Source organism: Oryza brachyantha, chromosome 6 (assembly GCF_000231095.2).
Source record: "Oryza brachyantha chromosome 6, ObraRS2, whole genome shotgun sequence".
In the NCBI taxonomy this organism is placed as follows: domain Eukaryota; kingdom Viridiplantae; phylum Streptophyta; class Magnoliopsida; order Poales; family Poaceae; genus Oryza; species Oryza brachyantha.
This window is the reverse complement of record NC_023168.2, coordinates 13,608,341-13,625,798: the sequence shown is the minus strand read 5'-3', so window position 1 is coordinate 13,625,798 and position 17,458 is coordinate 13,608,341. Positions and strand designations below refer to the sequence as shown.

General features: G+C 44.6%; 3 protein-coding genes across 4 annotated transcripts; 1 reads left to right on the top strand and 2 right to left on the bottom strand.

Annotated features, from left to right (window-relative positions):
• The first annotated feature begins 1,042 nt into the window (after positions 1-1,042).
• On the top strand, positions 1,043-5,547 carry LOC102702480 (GDSL esterase/lipase At5g45910-like). 2 transcript variants are annotated; one of them, XR_005812061.1, is made up of 7 exons: positions 1,043-1,674; positions 1,778-1,993; positions 2,098-2,246; positions 2,324-2,597; positions 3,899-4,307; positions 4,687-4,761; positions 4,829-5,547. XR_005812061.1 is itself a non-coding variant. In XM_040525326.1 (5 exons), exons 1-5 carry the CDS (start codon positions 1,410-1,412, stop codon positions 4,123-4,125), a joined length of 1,131 nt encoding a protein of 376 aa, XP_040381260.1. In that variant the 5' UTR covers positions 1,043-1,409; the 3' UTR covers positions 4,126-4,424. The 2 variants fall into 2 exon arrangements, 1 of the variants encoding a protein (XP_040381260.1); XM_040525326.1 differs by lacking the exons at positions 4,687-4,761; positions 4,829-5,547 and having other exon boundaries at positions 3,899-4,424.
• A 3,910-nt stretch (positions 5,548-9,457) lies between these two features.
• Positions 9,458-11,122, bottom strand: LOC102702202 (protein trichome birefringence-like 38). The gene is made up of 4 exons (XM_006656959.2): positions 10,815-11,122; positions 10,350-10,709; positions 9,948-10,122; positions 9,458-9,825 (listed from the first exon to the last, which is right to left on the bottom strand). Exons 1-4 carry the CDS (start codon positions 11,120-11,122, stop codon positions 9,505-9,507), a joined length of 1,164 nt encoding a protein of 387 aa, XP_006657022.1. The 3' UTR covers positions 9,458-9,504.
• Positions 11,123-14,475: 3,353 nt separating this feature from the next.
• LOC121054714 (replication protein A 70 kDa DNA-binding subunit B-like) lies at positions 14,476-17,301 on the bottom strand. The gene is made up of 10 exons (XM_040525166.1): positions 17,158-17,301; positions 16,795-17,068; positions 16,607-16,709; positions 16,313-16,449; positions 16,149-16,227; positions 15,427-15,607; positions 14,863-14,946; positions 14,717-14,760; positions 14,572-14,637; positions 14,476-14,482 (listed from the first exon to the last, which is right to left on the bottom strand). The coding sequence occupies exons 1-10, from the start codon at positions 17,299-17,301 to the stop codon at positions 14,476-14,478; spliced, it is 1,119 nt and encodes a 372-aa protein (XP_040381100.1).
• Between the last annotated feature and the right edge of the window lie 157 nt (positions 17,302-17,458).

The window sequence follows — 17,458 nt, the reverse complement described above, 5'->3', positions numbered from 1 at the left end:
TTATAGAAACTTTAAGTATGACTTATAATTTTACATATTTAAATATTTTTATAAGATGAATGATCAAACATGATCCAAAAATCGGCTCTATCCTTAGGGCATACACTATGGAAGCTACTCGACCGAGTAATCTCAGCAAAAAATGGTACCACTTAGGATACTACTTTTACAACGCATGTGTCTTCAGGTGGGACCCACGTAAACTTTTTTTTTTACCTCAGGCGCTCTCTCTCCTCTCTCTCTCCGTCTCCACCTCTCCCACTCCCTCTCTTCGTCTCCCTCTGTCTCTCTCTTGTTTGTCTCCCTCTCTCTTCCCGGCGACGAGTCTCTCTTCCTGCGGCGAGTCCCGGCGGTGGCAGCTTCCCTTTCCCACGGAGCTCAGCAGATCAGGAGTGCGGCTGCGCTCCGACGAAGCTCGGCGATGGGGTGTCGTGGCAGCGGACGCTTCCTCTTGGCGGATCTTGGCAAGTCACGACGAGTCTTGGCGGTGGCCGTTTACCCAGAGGCTGTGCGCTGACAAAAGCTCTGAGAAAAGCTGCACTTTCTAGCGAGGAATGCGTGCCCATGCAAAGGAAGACGAGGAGCTCTGCAGGGGTACAAGGTGAGCTGAGCTGGAGGGGAGTCTTTTAGCTGGATGGGTGAAACCACGTGCATGACCTTACTAAACCTAGATTTTCTCATTTTTCATACGCATATTTTTCAAACTGTTAAATAGTATTTTTTAAAAAATTTTCTATAAAAATATTATTTTAAAACTCATATTAATATATTTTATAGTTTTTATAATTAATAATTAATTAAATATGTACTAACTAATTACTAATTACTATATTTTTGCGTGGGAGAACTCATCTCGTTCCCCTCGTCCGAAAGCGGCCGTAGTATTTTTGTTCCAATTCTACCGGGGGTTTGGCGCAGGCGCACGGTGGCTTCTCACGGCGGCTCACCGCACGCCACGCCACGCCACCTGGGGCCGGCGCCATTTTATTTACCTCCGGCTCCGGCGCGAGCTGTCTCCTCGCCTCCGTCACTCCCACACCCGCGTCGCATTCAACGCGCCACCACACACTACTCCTCCTCTACTCCACCGCGCGCGCAGTCAATGCGCCACCGCCACGCCACCCGCGCACTTCTGGCCGCTGCTGCCGCTGCCGCTGCCGTGTCCCCCTCCTCCCTCCACCACCACAGTCCAACCCCGAGACGCCGCGCCGCGCGTGCGACGGCGTGAGCCTGCGGGGACGCGCGGTGGCCGCGCGTGCTACTGCCCTCTCTCTCTACAAGAACCCGACAAGGCCACGGCAAAGCTAAGAATCTCAACGCCACGCGCCCGCGGCAAAACCCCACCCGGAGTAGCCTTCTCTTCCTCTTCTTCCTCCTCCTCCTCGCCGAGACTTCCAGCGGCGACGGGGATGGCGAGGGCGAGGAGGCGCGGCGCCGCGGCCGCGTGGGCGGCGGTTCTTGCGGCGGCGCTGCAGGTTCTTGCGGCCTCGGCGGCGGCGGGGGGGAGGTACCGGGCGGTGTTCAATTTCGGGGACTCGCTGGTGGACGCCGGCAACCTGGTGACGGAGGGCATCCCGGACTACCTCGCCACCGCGCGCCCGCCCTACGGCCAGACCTACTTCGGCTACCCCACCGGCCGGTGCTCCGACGGCCGCCTCGTCATCGATTTCATCGGTAACACACATTCCTTTCGCCGGGCTTCCTTTCCCCGCGTTCATCACATCATCTCTTCGCTCAAGATTTGACGGGTTCGTGTGCTTTTGCCCTCCCTCTCCAGCGCAAGAGTTCGGGCTGCCGCTGCTGCCCCCTTCCAACGCCAAGAACGCCAGCTTCGCGCAGGGCGCCAACTTCGCCATCACCGGCGCCACGGCGCTCGACACCAAGTTCTTCGAGAAGAGGGGTCTCGGCAAGACGGTCTGGAACTCCGGCTCCCTCTTCACCCAAATCCAGTGGCTGCGCGACATGAAGCCCTCCTTTTGCAGCTCCGCCCAAGGTACAAGAGGAAGAAGAAAAAACCGTTTCTTTACCTGCTACATTCCATTCCATGGATGCTGATTTGTGATTTTGATGTTCCCCATTCTTTTGTTGGTTGCAAAGATTGCAAGGATTTCTTTGCAAAGTCTCTGTTCGTTGTCGGCGAGTTCGGTGGAAATGACTACAATGCGCCACTCTTCGCCGGGAAAGACCTCAGGGAGGCCTACAATCTGATGCCTCATGTCGTTCAGGGCATATCCGATGGTATTGAGGTAACAACGTCTCCTTTGTTGCTGTTCGAAGCTCTTGTTGTGTGGAGCTCTGCTCTAATTCATGGTGCATATGGCAGCAACTGATAGCCGAGGGGGCAAAGGACTTGATTGTGCCTGGAGTGATGCCATCTGGGTGCTTTCCAGTGTACCTGGCCATGTACAAAGAACCCAAGGAGGGGTATGGTTCAGGTAGCGGTTGCTTGAAGAGGTTCAATACATTCTCATGGGTGCACAATTCAATGCTCAAGCTAGCGCTAGAGAAGCTCCGTGCCAAGCACCCTGGGGTGAGGATCATTTACGGGGATTATTTCACTCCAGTTATCCAGTTCCTGCTTCAGCCTCAGAAGTTTGGTGAGTTCCTCAGCTCTGTCTTATGTTCCAGTAAGGCGATGAATGCCGTAATGATGGTTTGTTGATTTGATTGGCTCCTGCTGTTGGTTTTTTTAGTATAATGACTGATACGACAAAGAATTAGCCTTGTTAGTGCTCTCAATTGGAGAAGCATACCTCACATTCCTGAAAGTACTGTATTCAACATCACTTTATCAACCACCACAGTTACCAACTTGTGTTCTCCTGAGAAGCGATGCACTAAATTATAGTTTAAGAATTTAGATATAGCTATCAATTGTTTAAAAATCTTATCCAGTGGCATCCATGTATTCAAGATAAGACAGATCATGCTCTGAATACTCATCTGGGAAGGGTGGTAAATAAGTTGCTCTGAATACTCTGGGTACTGTTTCCTGCTCAAAGTTATGGGAAAATTGTCCACAATGCTCTAATTATTTTCCTTCTTGTTTTGGCACTTATAAATCATCTATTTCTAGTTCTTAAGTTCTTAGTTGCCCATTTTCTCCCAAAACTTCACAAAATTTAGGCAATATCCTTGCAATTAATCTGGGTTTTGAAGTAAGGTTTATTTTTCCCAACAGCATGGGCAGCTCAGATCTCTGACCTTAGCAATTAAGTTATTGAACAGATATTTCAACTTATGTTATGTTCAGCCCATCTAAAATTTTGAAGTCACATCTTGAATTAAGAAATGAGAGATGTTTCCTCTGGAAATCTTTATATTTCTAAATGAAACTTTCCCTTTAGTCCTTATTAGTGTCTGGAACTACAAGTACCAGGGCATCACTTAGTCGGCTGACCAGTCAGCTATATTTTCGTGTAATGGCTATCTTCATCTCTTTGGTTTAACCCCCCTGTAGAAAAAAGTAACATATACTGCTTGCTACTTGAGAAAGACATCAATCTTGGCGGGCCTGATATTCTTATAAGAAATTTTGTAACAACATTCTGAATGATTAGAGAAGGCTCCATATTGGTGACACATCTATGTCACTGGGAGAATCTTATATTGGCCGTTTTGGGACATCAAGAGATAGGCACATATTTGTCCATGGGCCTATTACCTCTGTATTATTGGTAATAGCAGCATGGTTTTCCTTTATTTTATCGAATGGTTTCTTGAAATTATTATTTTCTTGACAGTGATAGTATTTGTCCTGACTTCTTGTTGATAAGAAGGCGGTGCATTATTGCTCATATATGAAGGATATGAATTTATTCCAAAAAGTATACCTATGGTTTTTTTTGGCCAACTGGATCCAGGGAGTAGGGACCTCATGATTCTGCTCTTAATGCAGGATTTTACAAACAACTGCCTAGAGCATGCTGTGGTGCCCCTGGGACAGGACCTTACAATTTTAATCTGACAGCCAAATGTGGTGAGCCTGGTGCAATTGCATGTACCGATCCTAAGACACACTGGAGCTGGGATGGTATTCACTTGACAGAGGCCGCATATGGACATATCGCACGAGGTTGGTTGCACGGGGCATTCGCAGATCAACCGATCGTACAGTCTTCTTGAGGTTCAGAGTGGTTTTGTCCATTGTACCTCTAGAGTATCAGAATAGCACATGAAATTGGATCAGAAAGTTCTTTTGATATAGTTGTACGTATATCTCCTTTGATTCATTGTGATCAGGTAAAAAAAAGAGAGAAGAGTTGAGATAGGGGGGGCTCTTAAAGCAGGATTTGTTCATTTATCAGGTGAGGTGGTATAAGCAAAAAGTGTATTGCACAAAGTGGTTAACATATGATACAGAATTTCTTCGTGTGTAGCATCTATCTATCTAATTAAAATCCAGTATTGTTTCTAACTTGCAATTTTACCCGAATATATTGTCCGCCTTAGTTTACTTTTTACATTAAGTGGTCGCCCAGAAGTACCTGTTCTCCTTTCTGGATTGTTGGAGCAACATGGCGTGGTTCTTAGGGAAGAATCTGAAATTAGTAGTATCAAATTGGCAGTGACTTAGAGGGGGAAAACTTATGCTTTTCATGCTGTTCTGTTGAAAGATGGTAGTGTGAACCTGATCTGTATGGTCCCTTTATTGTATTCCATGCTTGTTTGCCGTTTGTTGAACAGCTTGCAGAGGTCCGAGATTAGTGGGGAGACAAGAAGCTTCAGCTTGCAGACTAGCGTGGATCCCACTATGCTTCTGTAAGTGATAAGCTGTGTAGAAGTTTCTGTTGTGCAAAACAAAGTACTAATTGTGATTACCTGGCAGGTAAGGTTTTTATTCCTGATGAAGCAAGGAGGCATACGACATATTTGTCCTGTATATTATGCATGCTGCATCTTAAGTGGATTTGTAAATCAAAATGGATTGGTTAGAAATTCAAGAATGTGAAGCATGCATGTACTATATACTATTATGGTAGTTGTATTTATGTGAAGCATTTTATGGGGAAGGCCGGGTAGCTGGCCGCGATCTTGTGCAGCACAGGCAGAAAATCAGCTGGTCCTGAATCCTGAAGTTTCCATCTGAAATACAGTGGGGTCCTCAACGGGCGCAGCTAAGGTCCCTAGAGCTATCCTATTCTTCAAAAATAGAAGAGAAATTAAGTTTCTATTTTCTCTCTTCATATCTCGACATCTAACCTCAAGGAAAGAGAGCAACAATAATATGAGAAAGATGATTGCAAAATATTAATAAAATATATATGGAGATGTAATATGAATGTTTTATTAAAGTGATAACTCATATGAAAAGAATATATTTTAGATGATCATCTAAATGCCAATATGGAGGAAGGATGCCAATATAGAGGAAGGATGATTAAATTTAGATAAGCTACTAAAAATACCCTTATCACCAAAAAAAATAGAAAAAAACAACACTGAGACGTAGAATTTTGGTAACTAGTTCAACCTTGGATTCAACTAACCAAATTTTATTTGGTCAATTCAGTCGCTAGTATGTCTTAGAACATTCGCAATAATTCATCCAAATTTAAACATCCATATTATCATTTAGATGACCATCTAAAATAGTGTTATCACTCTAACGAAACATTTATATTACATCATCCATCTATTTTTTTTATAAATATTTTGTAATCACTTGCTCTCATGTTGTTATTATTCTCTTCTATTGTGATTGGACGCTGGGATATAGATGATGTTGAGATATAGAGGGTCTGTTTAGGGTAGCTTTAAACCCTGAGAAGCAGTTGCTTGGTAGCCAGCTTCTGAGAATCTAGAAAAGCTTCTAAAACTAGCTTCTCTAGCAACGGATTCTCAAAAGCTGTGAACTGTTTGAGGCAGCTTCTAGCAGAAGTAGCTTTTATGAAAAGTTACAGCTAAGAGAAGCTTTCCCAAACAGGCCCAGAGGTAGGAGAGAACATTGATATTTAGAGTTTCTCTTTTCAACATGGATAATGCTTTACTTTTTAAGGATGGAATGGAGTATCTAATAGAGTAATATTTTTCTCACATACTCTATTTCTAAAATAGAGGATGAAATGGAGTATCTAAAGAGTAATATTTTCTCTCACATACTCTATTTCTAAAATAGAGGATGGCATAGAGTATCTGCTAGGAACGTTCCACAAGGGGCAAAACCTAGCCCTTCGTACCCTAGCCTTGCTGTCCCATCAACACCTTAGCCTGCAATCGACTCCCTTACATCTCCTTACACAGAAGTTGATGAGGTGACATTGTCGACCTCCTCATGAACTCCATCATACCACACCACCATGTAGTGCTATTAGTTGACTCTGGCACTCTGCTCCTATGATGCAAGACATGGTCATGGACATCGTCCTCGTCTCCTCTTAGGCCAGCTAGTGCCTTCACCCCTATGATGTGAATGTGACGATCGATGGAGATAGTAGGGGAGAGTGCGGGTGTCCAAATCTAGCTATGGGTTATGGCGGAGGTCTAGAGGAGGGTGATGGCCTCTGGATCCAATGGTGGCGGAGAAAGGCACAACTGCAAAAGTGTTTGCATCTAGCATTGCCGACTCAACTGACAGTCCTCGGCCCAAGCGCTACTCTCATGTCTCCCACCATGCCTCAATGCCTCTATATTTTTATATGAATTTTGCATTATGAAAATGGGGACTATTTGTGTTTTCTTCATCTATGGTATTGCTGATGATTTTGTTTGCGATCAAGACTAAGACTAGAGATGAAAGTGGTACGGATAGTTTCCGAGTTCTAGACCTATTTTTGAATTCAGATAGTTTCGGTTCGGATTTTCTCGGATTCGGATTCGGATTTGGATATTTTTTATCGGATACGGATTCGAATACGGTAGCGCTGTTATCTGGCGGATAGCGGAAACGGTCGGAAACTATCCGGACTTTTTACCGGATATCCGCAGCTCTCATATGCCATAGCCCATTAACTAAAATTTGTTAAGTCCAATAACACATAACTAGTTAACCCAGAAGGCCCATGTGCTGTGCCTGTTCGTGCGTGCGGTGCGGCCACCCCTGACCCTGTGCGTGCGTGCGTGAGAGGCCGAGAGAACGAGAGGCTGAGAGGTAAGAACGTCGCGCCGCCGCCCCTGCCCCTGCCGGCTGTCGCCGTCGCCTGTCCTAGCCGACTCCACCTTCCCTGTCTTCGTCCTCACCGCCCCTCCTGCCGTCGCCGACCTGCCCCTCGCCGTCCTCCTCGCTGTCTCTGCCGACGGCACCGACCTGCCCCTGCCGCCGTCAACCGTTGCCAGCCATCTCCACCTCCCTTCGTCTTCCTCCACGTCAGTTGCAGCACCATCTCAACTCACCGATTCAGCATCTCGACAGGTTTGTATGTCTTCTATTAATTGGCTCAGTGGCTAATACGATTGTTTTTATGTGCATGTGATTGAGATGTGGATGGTTTTTTATAATGTGCTTCATTGGAAGTGAATTGTACAACTATTATGTTAGATAAATAATAAGCTATATCTCTTCGTTAATTTTAGAAGCTCGGTTTGAGGGGTTTTTATACTTTGATAATTATTCATTACCGTATCCGTTCCGTTTCGTATTCGCTCCGTATCTGTATTCGGCAATATTCGATTCCGTTTTCGTATCCGGAGTTTTCGATTCCGATTCCGAAAAAAAATATGAAAACGAATATGATAGAGCTAGTTTCCGTCCGTATCCGATCCGATTTCATCCCTAACTAAGACAAATTGGCTTGGTCTTCAATTTCATATAAGGTCACCCGGTCTTGAGTTTCCAACGACCAAAATTTCACCAAAAGAATAAAGATCGAGATCGAATTGCTTGGTCTAACTGAGTGCTTACCTTTGGTCCTTAGAGCAACCCCAATAGACTATCTAAATCAGGTTCTCCAAATCCTCATATAGCTAACTCTTCGACCGATTTAGTTGCCAAAGTTGTTACTCGCTTCAACAATTTCTGTATAAGCCTCTCTAAAATGACAGTGGGACCAACATACTAGCCTCTGATTCCATTTTTCTTTCTCCTCTTTATGCACTCTATTATACAATGAGCTAATAGTGACACTATGAAGTGAGGAGCTGGATGAGAAGAGGCAAATACAACGGTGCGGGAAAGAGCATGGAGGTGTGGATGACGATAGGAAGGAGACAAGGAAGACGACATAGGGAGGGGCTAAAGGCAGAAACAACAACATAGGGACGAGTTAGATGTCGGGATGGCAATACAAGGAGAAGCTATTTGGGAGAAAAATTGCGGGTGCTTCTTAAGCTGGCGAAGACGACAAGGGCAATGGTGGGGTTGGGCTAGATAACCCATCTCAAAAGGAGGTTTGATATTTTATACATAGAAATTATAATAAGGATAGAAACATTCTAGTTTAAACACAAGATCAAAAAAGAAAAATTTCAAAAAAAAGGCCTATTTGGATCAAGTTCGCGTGAGCATGCATGATGCCTAGAGGCAGGGGCAGATCTAAAAAAATATTAGAAGAGGTTGAACGAAAGAGAACTAAAGACCCATAAACGCTAATGTCTGCTTACTACCCTTCCTTCTATTTAGGAATATCAAAAAAAATTTGTTAGGAGGGTTTCGGCACCGATCGGGTAGGGGACTAAAGCCCACCTAGCCCCGGTGGTAAATCCGACCCTACCCGAAGTCAGATCCAATCCAGTGAAGGAGTATGGGTTAATTGTTTTCTTTCTCCTTCGTCTACTTGCTCTTATTATTTTTTCTTTTTTCTTCTCTATATCTCTCTTATTTTCCATAGGGATCCAGCGGGTAAGGGTGTTTGCCTCCCGCACCCATGCTAAATCCTGTTAAGAACCAATCACAGATCAAGTAATCTTATCACACGGATCGCTAAGGTGGAAGACACAAGATTGATAACATAGATTAGTTAAGGATTAGTGACATGGATTAGTATTAATTGTCGGATTAGATCATGTTTTCTGTTTACCCCTTTGTAAAGAAACCGATATGCAGGGAGATGTATCTATTCGTGAACCATGCATTATCTGTCTTCTTGACGTCGGTTCAACATGTATAAATAGACAAGATCAATCAATGGAAAGAACACACTTGTATTCATTTGTTTCCTCTTGATTACACCCACACCGAACAATTCGCCCCTATGACACCGAAAAGTCTAAGCTTCTAGAGGTAATTTATAATTTACTCTACTTTTTAAAACTCAACATCGTACTAAATCATAGGGTAATCTCAAAATAATAATACTAACTAGAGTCAACAAAATTTAACGAACAACCTATTAGGGACCGTTCCTAAAACTAATCAGACGTACAATTAATTAATCGATGTGTCGTCCGCTTTCTTCGTAGGAAGACGACCACAACATAGTACAGTAGAAATCAAGTAACACTAGTTCCGATTGCAAGAACATATAGGAACAGATACAAATCGATGGAATCGAATCGAATCGAATCGAATGAGAGTGGCCTAATTAACTATGTAGTTAAGGTTAAGCACGCCTCATCTGCTACTGCTAGCTAGAGCATGGCGTACAAGATGTGGTTCCAGGCGTCGGGGAGGCCGGCGACGCACCAGTGCGTGCAGTCCATGCCGTCCCTCCCCGGCCCGCCGTACACCGACGGGTGCGCGTCGATCCTCAGCTGCGACAGCCACGTGATGTCCAGCAGCGACACCGCCGTCGACATCGACCCCACCACCCCGCGCACCACCACCTGCTCCGGCAGCAGCACCACCCCCGCGCCGCCGCCGCCGTCCGTCGCCTCCTGCAGCGGCCGCGTCTGCCGGTAGCATCCCCCGTTCCCCGCCGCCGCCGCCGCAGCACCGCCGTTGTCTTGCTCCTCGTCATTCGATGGCGACGACGACGACCTGTGTGTATGTGCTCGTCGATCAAAACCCACCCAGATCCATCGGATTGTCCATTTCTCTAGGCATTTTATTTTGGAGCTAGATAGAAATGTACTGACGAGGAGGAGGAGGAGTAGTGGCTGGGGGAGATCCCTTGGTAGAAGACCCTGGTCCGCGAGGTGTCGATGTTGGCGTCCACCCAGCGTGCCCATGTGGAGAGCCCCTTGGAGAATGCCTCTAGCCTGTCCATGTCTCGGTACGTGCTGTTCCCCTCCTGCACGTACTCCCATCTGCACACACACATACATATGCATATATAACCATCCATGAACCAATTACGTTTTATACTATTTTTGTTCCATGTTAATTATAAAACACATTAAACACCGCAGCCGTTAATCAATTAGGTTATATGTAAGTCTGATGGTTGAGTCGTAAGCATACCAATTTCCTATTTGGTGGGTGTACGCACTACGCGTGCGGTGTGTATAGCTAGTGTGTAAGTAATGTTACGTACACTTGGCTGGCGCCCCTGTAAGTCCACCAGTGCCAGGTGTTGAAGACGAGCACGTCGGCGCCGAGCCAGGCGCTGGCGTCGCGCATGGAGTCCAGCATCAGGACGCGGCCGAGCCCGTCGCGCTGCGCCACGTCCACCAGGAACCTGCTGTAGTAGAGCACCACCGACACGTCGTAGTCGAGGAACCGCACGGACGAGACCGGCTCGCCGGAGGCGAAGGAGACGCGCCCGGCGCCGCCCGGCGGCAGCGCGGCGTGGAGCATGCAGGACAGGGACGCCCACTGGTTCATGCTCAGCGAGTCCCCCACGAACAGCACCGTCTTCCCGCGCCACCGCCGCAGCAGCTCCGCCCCGTCGAACCTGCATTATATATGCAGCGTGAGTGAGACAGCATGTAGATGCGGTGGAGGGTTGGTAGCTAGCGTAGCGAGAGCTAGACGACGGCGGTGCGAGCAGGCAGGTCACCGTGGGAGGCGGCAGGCGGCGGGGGACCAGCGGAGCTTGAGGTAGTCGTCGTCGGGGCGGCCATTGCGGCGGCAGTCGAAGACGTCCGGCACGAAGGGGCAGCGCGACGCGTCGTATAGAGGGTACGACTTGTCCGCCATCCACCTCCCCTGGAACAGGTCGCACCGTGCCGCCGCCGCCGCCGAGCTCCCGTTCTTCCCACCAACGTCCGCAGCTGCCGCCGCGCCGGCGGCGAAGACGACGAACACAGCAGCGAGCACGTTGCAGGCGGCGGAGCGAGCCAACAGCGCGACCGGCCCGTTGCCCATAGACGACGACGGGGCGGCGCGCCGGTCAGGTGCTTCTTCAGCCTCGCGCCGCACGCACGCACACGCGGAACGTCGGTGGTATAGAATGCACATATATATGGCCGGCGTGGCGGTGGCGGCGCGAATGGTCGTCGATGGTGGATCGCTTCGATCTGAAGCAGGCAGAGGCAGACGGTTTCCGATGCTAGCCTATGTACTTGGAGTGGAGTTGAAGCTACTGAGCGAGATTATATTGGCCAATCCCAATGTTAACATCATCCGTTCCATATTACGAGGTGTTTAGCATTGGATGGATTCATTCATAAACCACTAATATGTTTTATATATGTTAGAAAAATTTATATTTTCAAATTTATTAGCAACGATAAAAAAACATCTTATACTCCCTCCATATTTTTATGTATGACACCGTTGATTTTAGGATTACGTTTGACTCTTCGTCTTATTCAAAATTTATATCCAAATATGCAAAATTATAATGCATACTTAAAGTTCTTATAATAATAAATCATATTATAACAAAATAATTAATAATTATATAATTTTTTCAATAAGACGAATAGTCAAATATGGAGATAAGAGTCAACAGCGTTATATAAAAAAATATGAAGGGAGTAATATAAAACGGATTAGCAGCTACAGTTTCTTCCAAAATCTCTGCCTCAGCAAACAGTTCAAATTATCATCTAGCGATCATCTAACACAGCTACAGCTTTTAGTAGATTCTGATAATACGTAGTTATATGTAATCCAGAAAATGAAAGCCATAATTGAACAAACTTAGATTTTCCAAAATTCTCACAAGCTATCATTTTTGTCAGGTGTTTATCAGTCTTAAGTTCCCTGAACAGAACAGGAGCTTAGAGATTATTGATATTCCTCACGATGTAAGTCTTTCTAGATTCATATTAATACTAATGGATCTATATATATATATATAATATTTATCTATCAATAAATCTAGATAAAACTAGAAACCTTTGTGGGAGATGGGATCAACTGGGCGTCGTTGGGGCAGGGAGAATGACATGGACTGGAGATTGACTAATGTCTGGGGAGGTAAGAAGGCATGTGCAGGCTACGCCCTACTGGGGGTGAAATTATAGTCCAGCGTGGATCTCAAAGCCAAGTGAGATATGATCCATGGATCAGTGTGTATACCAAAGCACGGCTCCCAGCAGCAGGAAGAGATACTGGTAACAGAGTACTGGTATTACTCAGTGATTTTTCTTTCGATAATACTGAGCCACAAGTAAACACCACAAATTACAAACACGAGTATAATTTTAATTAAAAATAATACAAATATAAAAATAATATAGAGTGGTCTTTTGTGCCCTCTTGGACCCTAGTACTACTGTATCTCATGTGCATACAAAAAATGGTTATGGAGGCAAGAAAACTATTCGTGCAGTAATTGTTCGTGTAATTTCAGGTTTATAATTTCTCTATTCTCGATGAACTTGCATCCATTTGCTGCACGATCTTGCTGAGTTGGTGGTGCATGGTGTCGGTGAGACTTGGAAGGCAACACATCCGTTTCCGCGAGTTCTTCTCTGCTTCAACACATTACACATGCATTTGTACAATGGAGGAGGTAAACAGAAACGCAACACATCGCTGCTGCCGACGAAGATCATAAAGAAACATTTCTGAGAATCTGTGTATGTTTCCAACGTTATCCTATTGTTCAAACAAAATGGTAAGTTCAGTGTTGCATGGAAAAGATGGGCAGCAAACGGGAACCAGATCCTGTACAGCGAGACAGAACCACGAATTTGAGATATCCTATTACAGTTGGATTAGAAGGCAAGGCTGAGATTCATTGTTATAATAATTACTACAATAGTGATCAGTATTTTAATAAAGTGCTGTATCTACCGTATTCCGACACTATTCACAGCGTCAATTCACTATTTTCCTCACATAGAGAGCGCCCTCTGCAGCACCGTTGAGGAACCATACCCGGCAGCAAACTGCATCAGGATTCAGGCTTGTTTACACTGCTTTTACCTGACGACCTCTGGTTTAGCACAAAACACAAAAGAGAAAGAACCCTGGCGCTCTTGGGTGGGTCTTTGGCCATCCCTGATGATCTCTGGATAGCAATACGCCCACAAAGGTATCATTTTTGCAACTTTCAAACACAAATAATTTTCGTGAATCATATTATATCACTGTACAACCCCGCACCATTTCTTCAGTTCATTGCAACTGCTGCAGAAACATGCACCATGCAGAAACAGATGTCTTCGCACGAGGATCTTTTATTATTTTTTAAACATTTTCATGTTTTAAATATGGGTTAGAAAGAGAGGTAAACACGGCCTAGATTGAGGGGATTCATGTTCACACTTATAGTTCTGATTTTTAAAGTCGGAATAAACATCCAAAATGATTAAAGCATTGGACTAAACTTCAAATCCAATGACCACCGAAAATACGTACCCAAAACCAAAAGACAATTTCAATTTGATCCCGCACAGTTGGAAGACATACGGTCTCATGTGCATATGTAGTAAAACACAACAATAACAGTGTTACTGTTGCCCACTGTGGCAATGCCACAGTGCACGTCATCTCTGGGCATGTTAGTCCAAAAGGGGCAAACTGAATGTCTTGCCATCAAACGGGCTCAGATCAAATTAACAACACTAGCGGAGGGCGCGCGCTATGCGCGCGGTACTAATATGAGATCGCAGAGCACCATTTGTAGTAGCAGATGTATATAAAAGAGATGGTTGTATTACACAGGCATACATGGATAGAATTAGGACATAATAGATGTGTTGCATGGTGGATGGTCATAATTATACATAGACATGCTGGTGCACTGCACTACCAATGTGCGTGGCATACAGGCAAAACAAAACGTCTTTGTTCATGTTGGATACATAGACATGCTGGTCTACTGCATTAATAATGCGAGTGGCATAGAGGAAAACAGAGTCTCTTTGTTCATGTTAGATGTATTTAGAAGATATATATAAGGTATGGTGTCGTATGTAGAGGGCGAGCAAGATAATAACATGGCCATTAGTCAGATCTGGTTTATAGACTAACAGAATAATTTACAGATAGCGAAAGTGCAGTTCCATAGTATATACAGCATTAGCTACACTGGTAGCAATACGTAATAAGTTTGTACGCTGATTAGAGAAGATCTTGGTAGCTTTATACAATACATAGAGGTTTTTAGCAAAAGGAAGGATAGGTATAGAGCCCATCCAACAAGGCAGTGGATTTTATACAAAAGGGTAAGATTTGTTTGTTCGTTATAATGTCTGTTGCGGTCGACATGGTAGGATATAGACAGGACTCCAAAAGACGTGGCAGATGGTGTTTATCAGGGCTTACTCGCTGCAGTGAAAAATGGGCAGGAACATTACACCGCATGCAAATGGAAAAATGTAGGTATGTTACTTTTATCTGTAGCTAGCTACTAATACCTTGAGTCGGTACCACTCTGTTTGAACAAATTTTTTGCAGCTGGAGCTGGAGATGTAGACCGTGTTCTAATGAAAGAATACCAAGGTCAGCTTTGAATGTACGCAAGGATGCACGTTTGTAATCGATAGAAGAATGGATTCATACCTTTTGTTTGCACTGGTTTTTGCTATTACAGAGGACTGTGTAGACTGCGCAACATGTAATGGCACAGAGACCTATCTTGCCTTGGTAGGTTAGCATGGGATGGATAGAATGCAGTCTAGGTAAAAGAACCAAGGAAAAATTATTACCTTTGTTCCTGATGCAGGCATGGTTGGTGTAGCAGACGATGGATTAGACAGGTGCTTTGCGGTTTTTTGGTCAGGACTATCAGACTTGCAAGAAATGCAGAAACACTGAAATTAGTCTTGTGGATACCAAAAGAAAGTACTTGTTGATTACCAGTGTTTGGGGGATAATACCTTTGCATCTGTTGATGGTTGGAGCTGTGGCGATGGCACTGGATACACTGATACAATATTTTTCCTTTTTTCTAGGCTGACTGAGCTCAGTTTGCTTGTTGGTGTGTTGTCCCCTGTGGAAAGGACTGGGCTTTTCAAGGGGGTTGATGGAAGTTGAGGTACCAGGATAGTTTCTTTCTCATTATCTAACATATGAGAGGGGCCTGTCATTTCGCTAGTTAATGCAGGTGCTTTGAGAGAGGATGCAGAGTCTGCTGATGCACTGGCTGATGGTGACTGGGAGGTACTTGGACAGGTTAGCATCAGTGGGGTAACCAAGGAACTGGAAGACAACACACTGTTAACCTGCAAGGATTCCTGGTCTCTTCGGAGAGTTTCCTGTGTGTAACTCACATTCCATGTAAAAGACTGATCAGTAAGACGTAAGATTTCATCTGGGATAAAATCTTTGTCTGTTGGGTTTTCTTCAATTAGAGACTCAACAGGTCTACGAATAAGGCGCTGCGCTGTTTTGCCAAAGATGATAAAAGTGGTGCTGGCAGTATTATCAGCAGCTGTAAGAACAATCTTGTACCTATGCAATGAAAGCAATGTGAGCATGAGATATTTACTGAAGCGAGTAATACAGTGGGAGCAAAGTCACAGCCATGAGAAGAATTACCTTGCCACCGGTGTGCCTATACTAAAGCATCCAGTACATCTGTAGCTTGAACCATACGGTTTAGAAGTGCGATAACATATGTCACATGAGTTATACCACCAGGAATTCTCACTGCATATTGTCTTAATTGTCACGTTGACTATGTACTGAGCTCCCTATAAACCATAGAAGTATTATGAAGAGAGGCTAATCACAACCTGTAGCAACGAAGGCAACAACATGTAGAGAGAAGAAAATAACCTTGTTTTTGTGAGGATTATTGGAAAGAATTTCCTCGATGCTTTTTTGCTCGGGATCCTCTTGTTTGTATCTTGACTGTGCACTGTCGGCCCACCTGATTGGCTGAAGCTTGTAGAAAAGCTGGGTAGGTGTAAACCATGAAACATTTTATGGTGCTGTTTGGTTTGCGGGCTGCAAAACAGTATGCAAAATACGCTAGTGAAAATAGCATCACCTTTGTTTTAGTTTAAGAGCTTCCGGTGTATCAAGATTGATGTACCACTTGCAGGGTGCACTCCCAGTAACTGTCAGCCCTGAAACATATATTACGGACATGTAGTAAGCGCACACATGGTGGAATGCAATATGTAATGCTGTAAGAAGATGGGATGGCTGTACCTATGCCTCTATAGTTTTTGACAAGTGTACCTATAAACACTGCAACCTGAGGTTGTGTTTGCCCAGCCTTGTATATACTCTCTGCATCAAAGGCAGCAGCCCTCTGTCCCCACAACGTCACCGGTAGCGTTGAGCCGCTGTATGTGTATATTTGTGGGAAAATTTGTGGTGTAATGTTAGGCAAAAAACGGTTACTCTAGTGTATGGATTAGCCTGTTAGTCACAAATGAAGAGAACAATGCATAATAGCGATGTATTTAACATGCACAAGAATAGTTGTTTTGGTAAATAAACCTTGCATTGCAAATCTGCAGAGTTCTCTTCAGGCTGTCAGCATTTCTAGATTTAGGCCGGAGTACAGTTGTGTCGCCTATTTGGGTGATCAGACCCATAACATCTACTTGTATAGGGCATTTCATCAAGCATGTCGAACTAAATAAAGAAGACATACATAACTAAATGTATGTGCACAACCAACATACCAACATAGAAGAGATTTCTATCAACGAAAGAGGAAATGTCTTCGAACAGCGTGAGCGGGAACGTGACAACAGGAAATTGATCAGGAACATGGATGCGTTCTTCAAAGGATGTCCACTTTGTTAATGATAGCATTAAATCATTCCCTACTGGCCTATATGTCCTAGTAGCTTGTTTGACACAGAAGGAGTCAATATAGTAAACCTTCCCTTCATGTAACATTGACTTGAGCCTTTGAGCTGTTGGTGGATAAACCTGTGCATGTATACTGGCTCCCTGCAGCTAAGATGATTGTGAGAAAATTGCATATACGATAGTATAGTTAGGTAAATAGACTGTAAAGAACACAGAGAATGATGGATGACCTTTTCATCTAGGAGGACCATGTTGCTGTGTATAATTTTTGTGTCATCATTTACATCGCAGAAGTCCCACAGCCTAGAAACCCTTGCGCAAATCTTGGCGCCTGTATCTCCAATTGAAAGCTCCGAAATAAGACTATGTGCCATAATACACCTGTATGATGGATAACGCTGGTTGTTAGCACATACAGAATATCATGATAATGTAGTTGGAACGAACGATACAAAGGCAAAGTCATCATGCATGGAGGTATACCGTATCACAAAACCGTAGTGTGTTATAGGCATATATGTGCAGTAACAG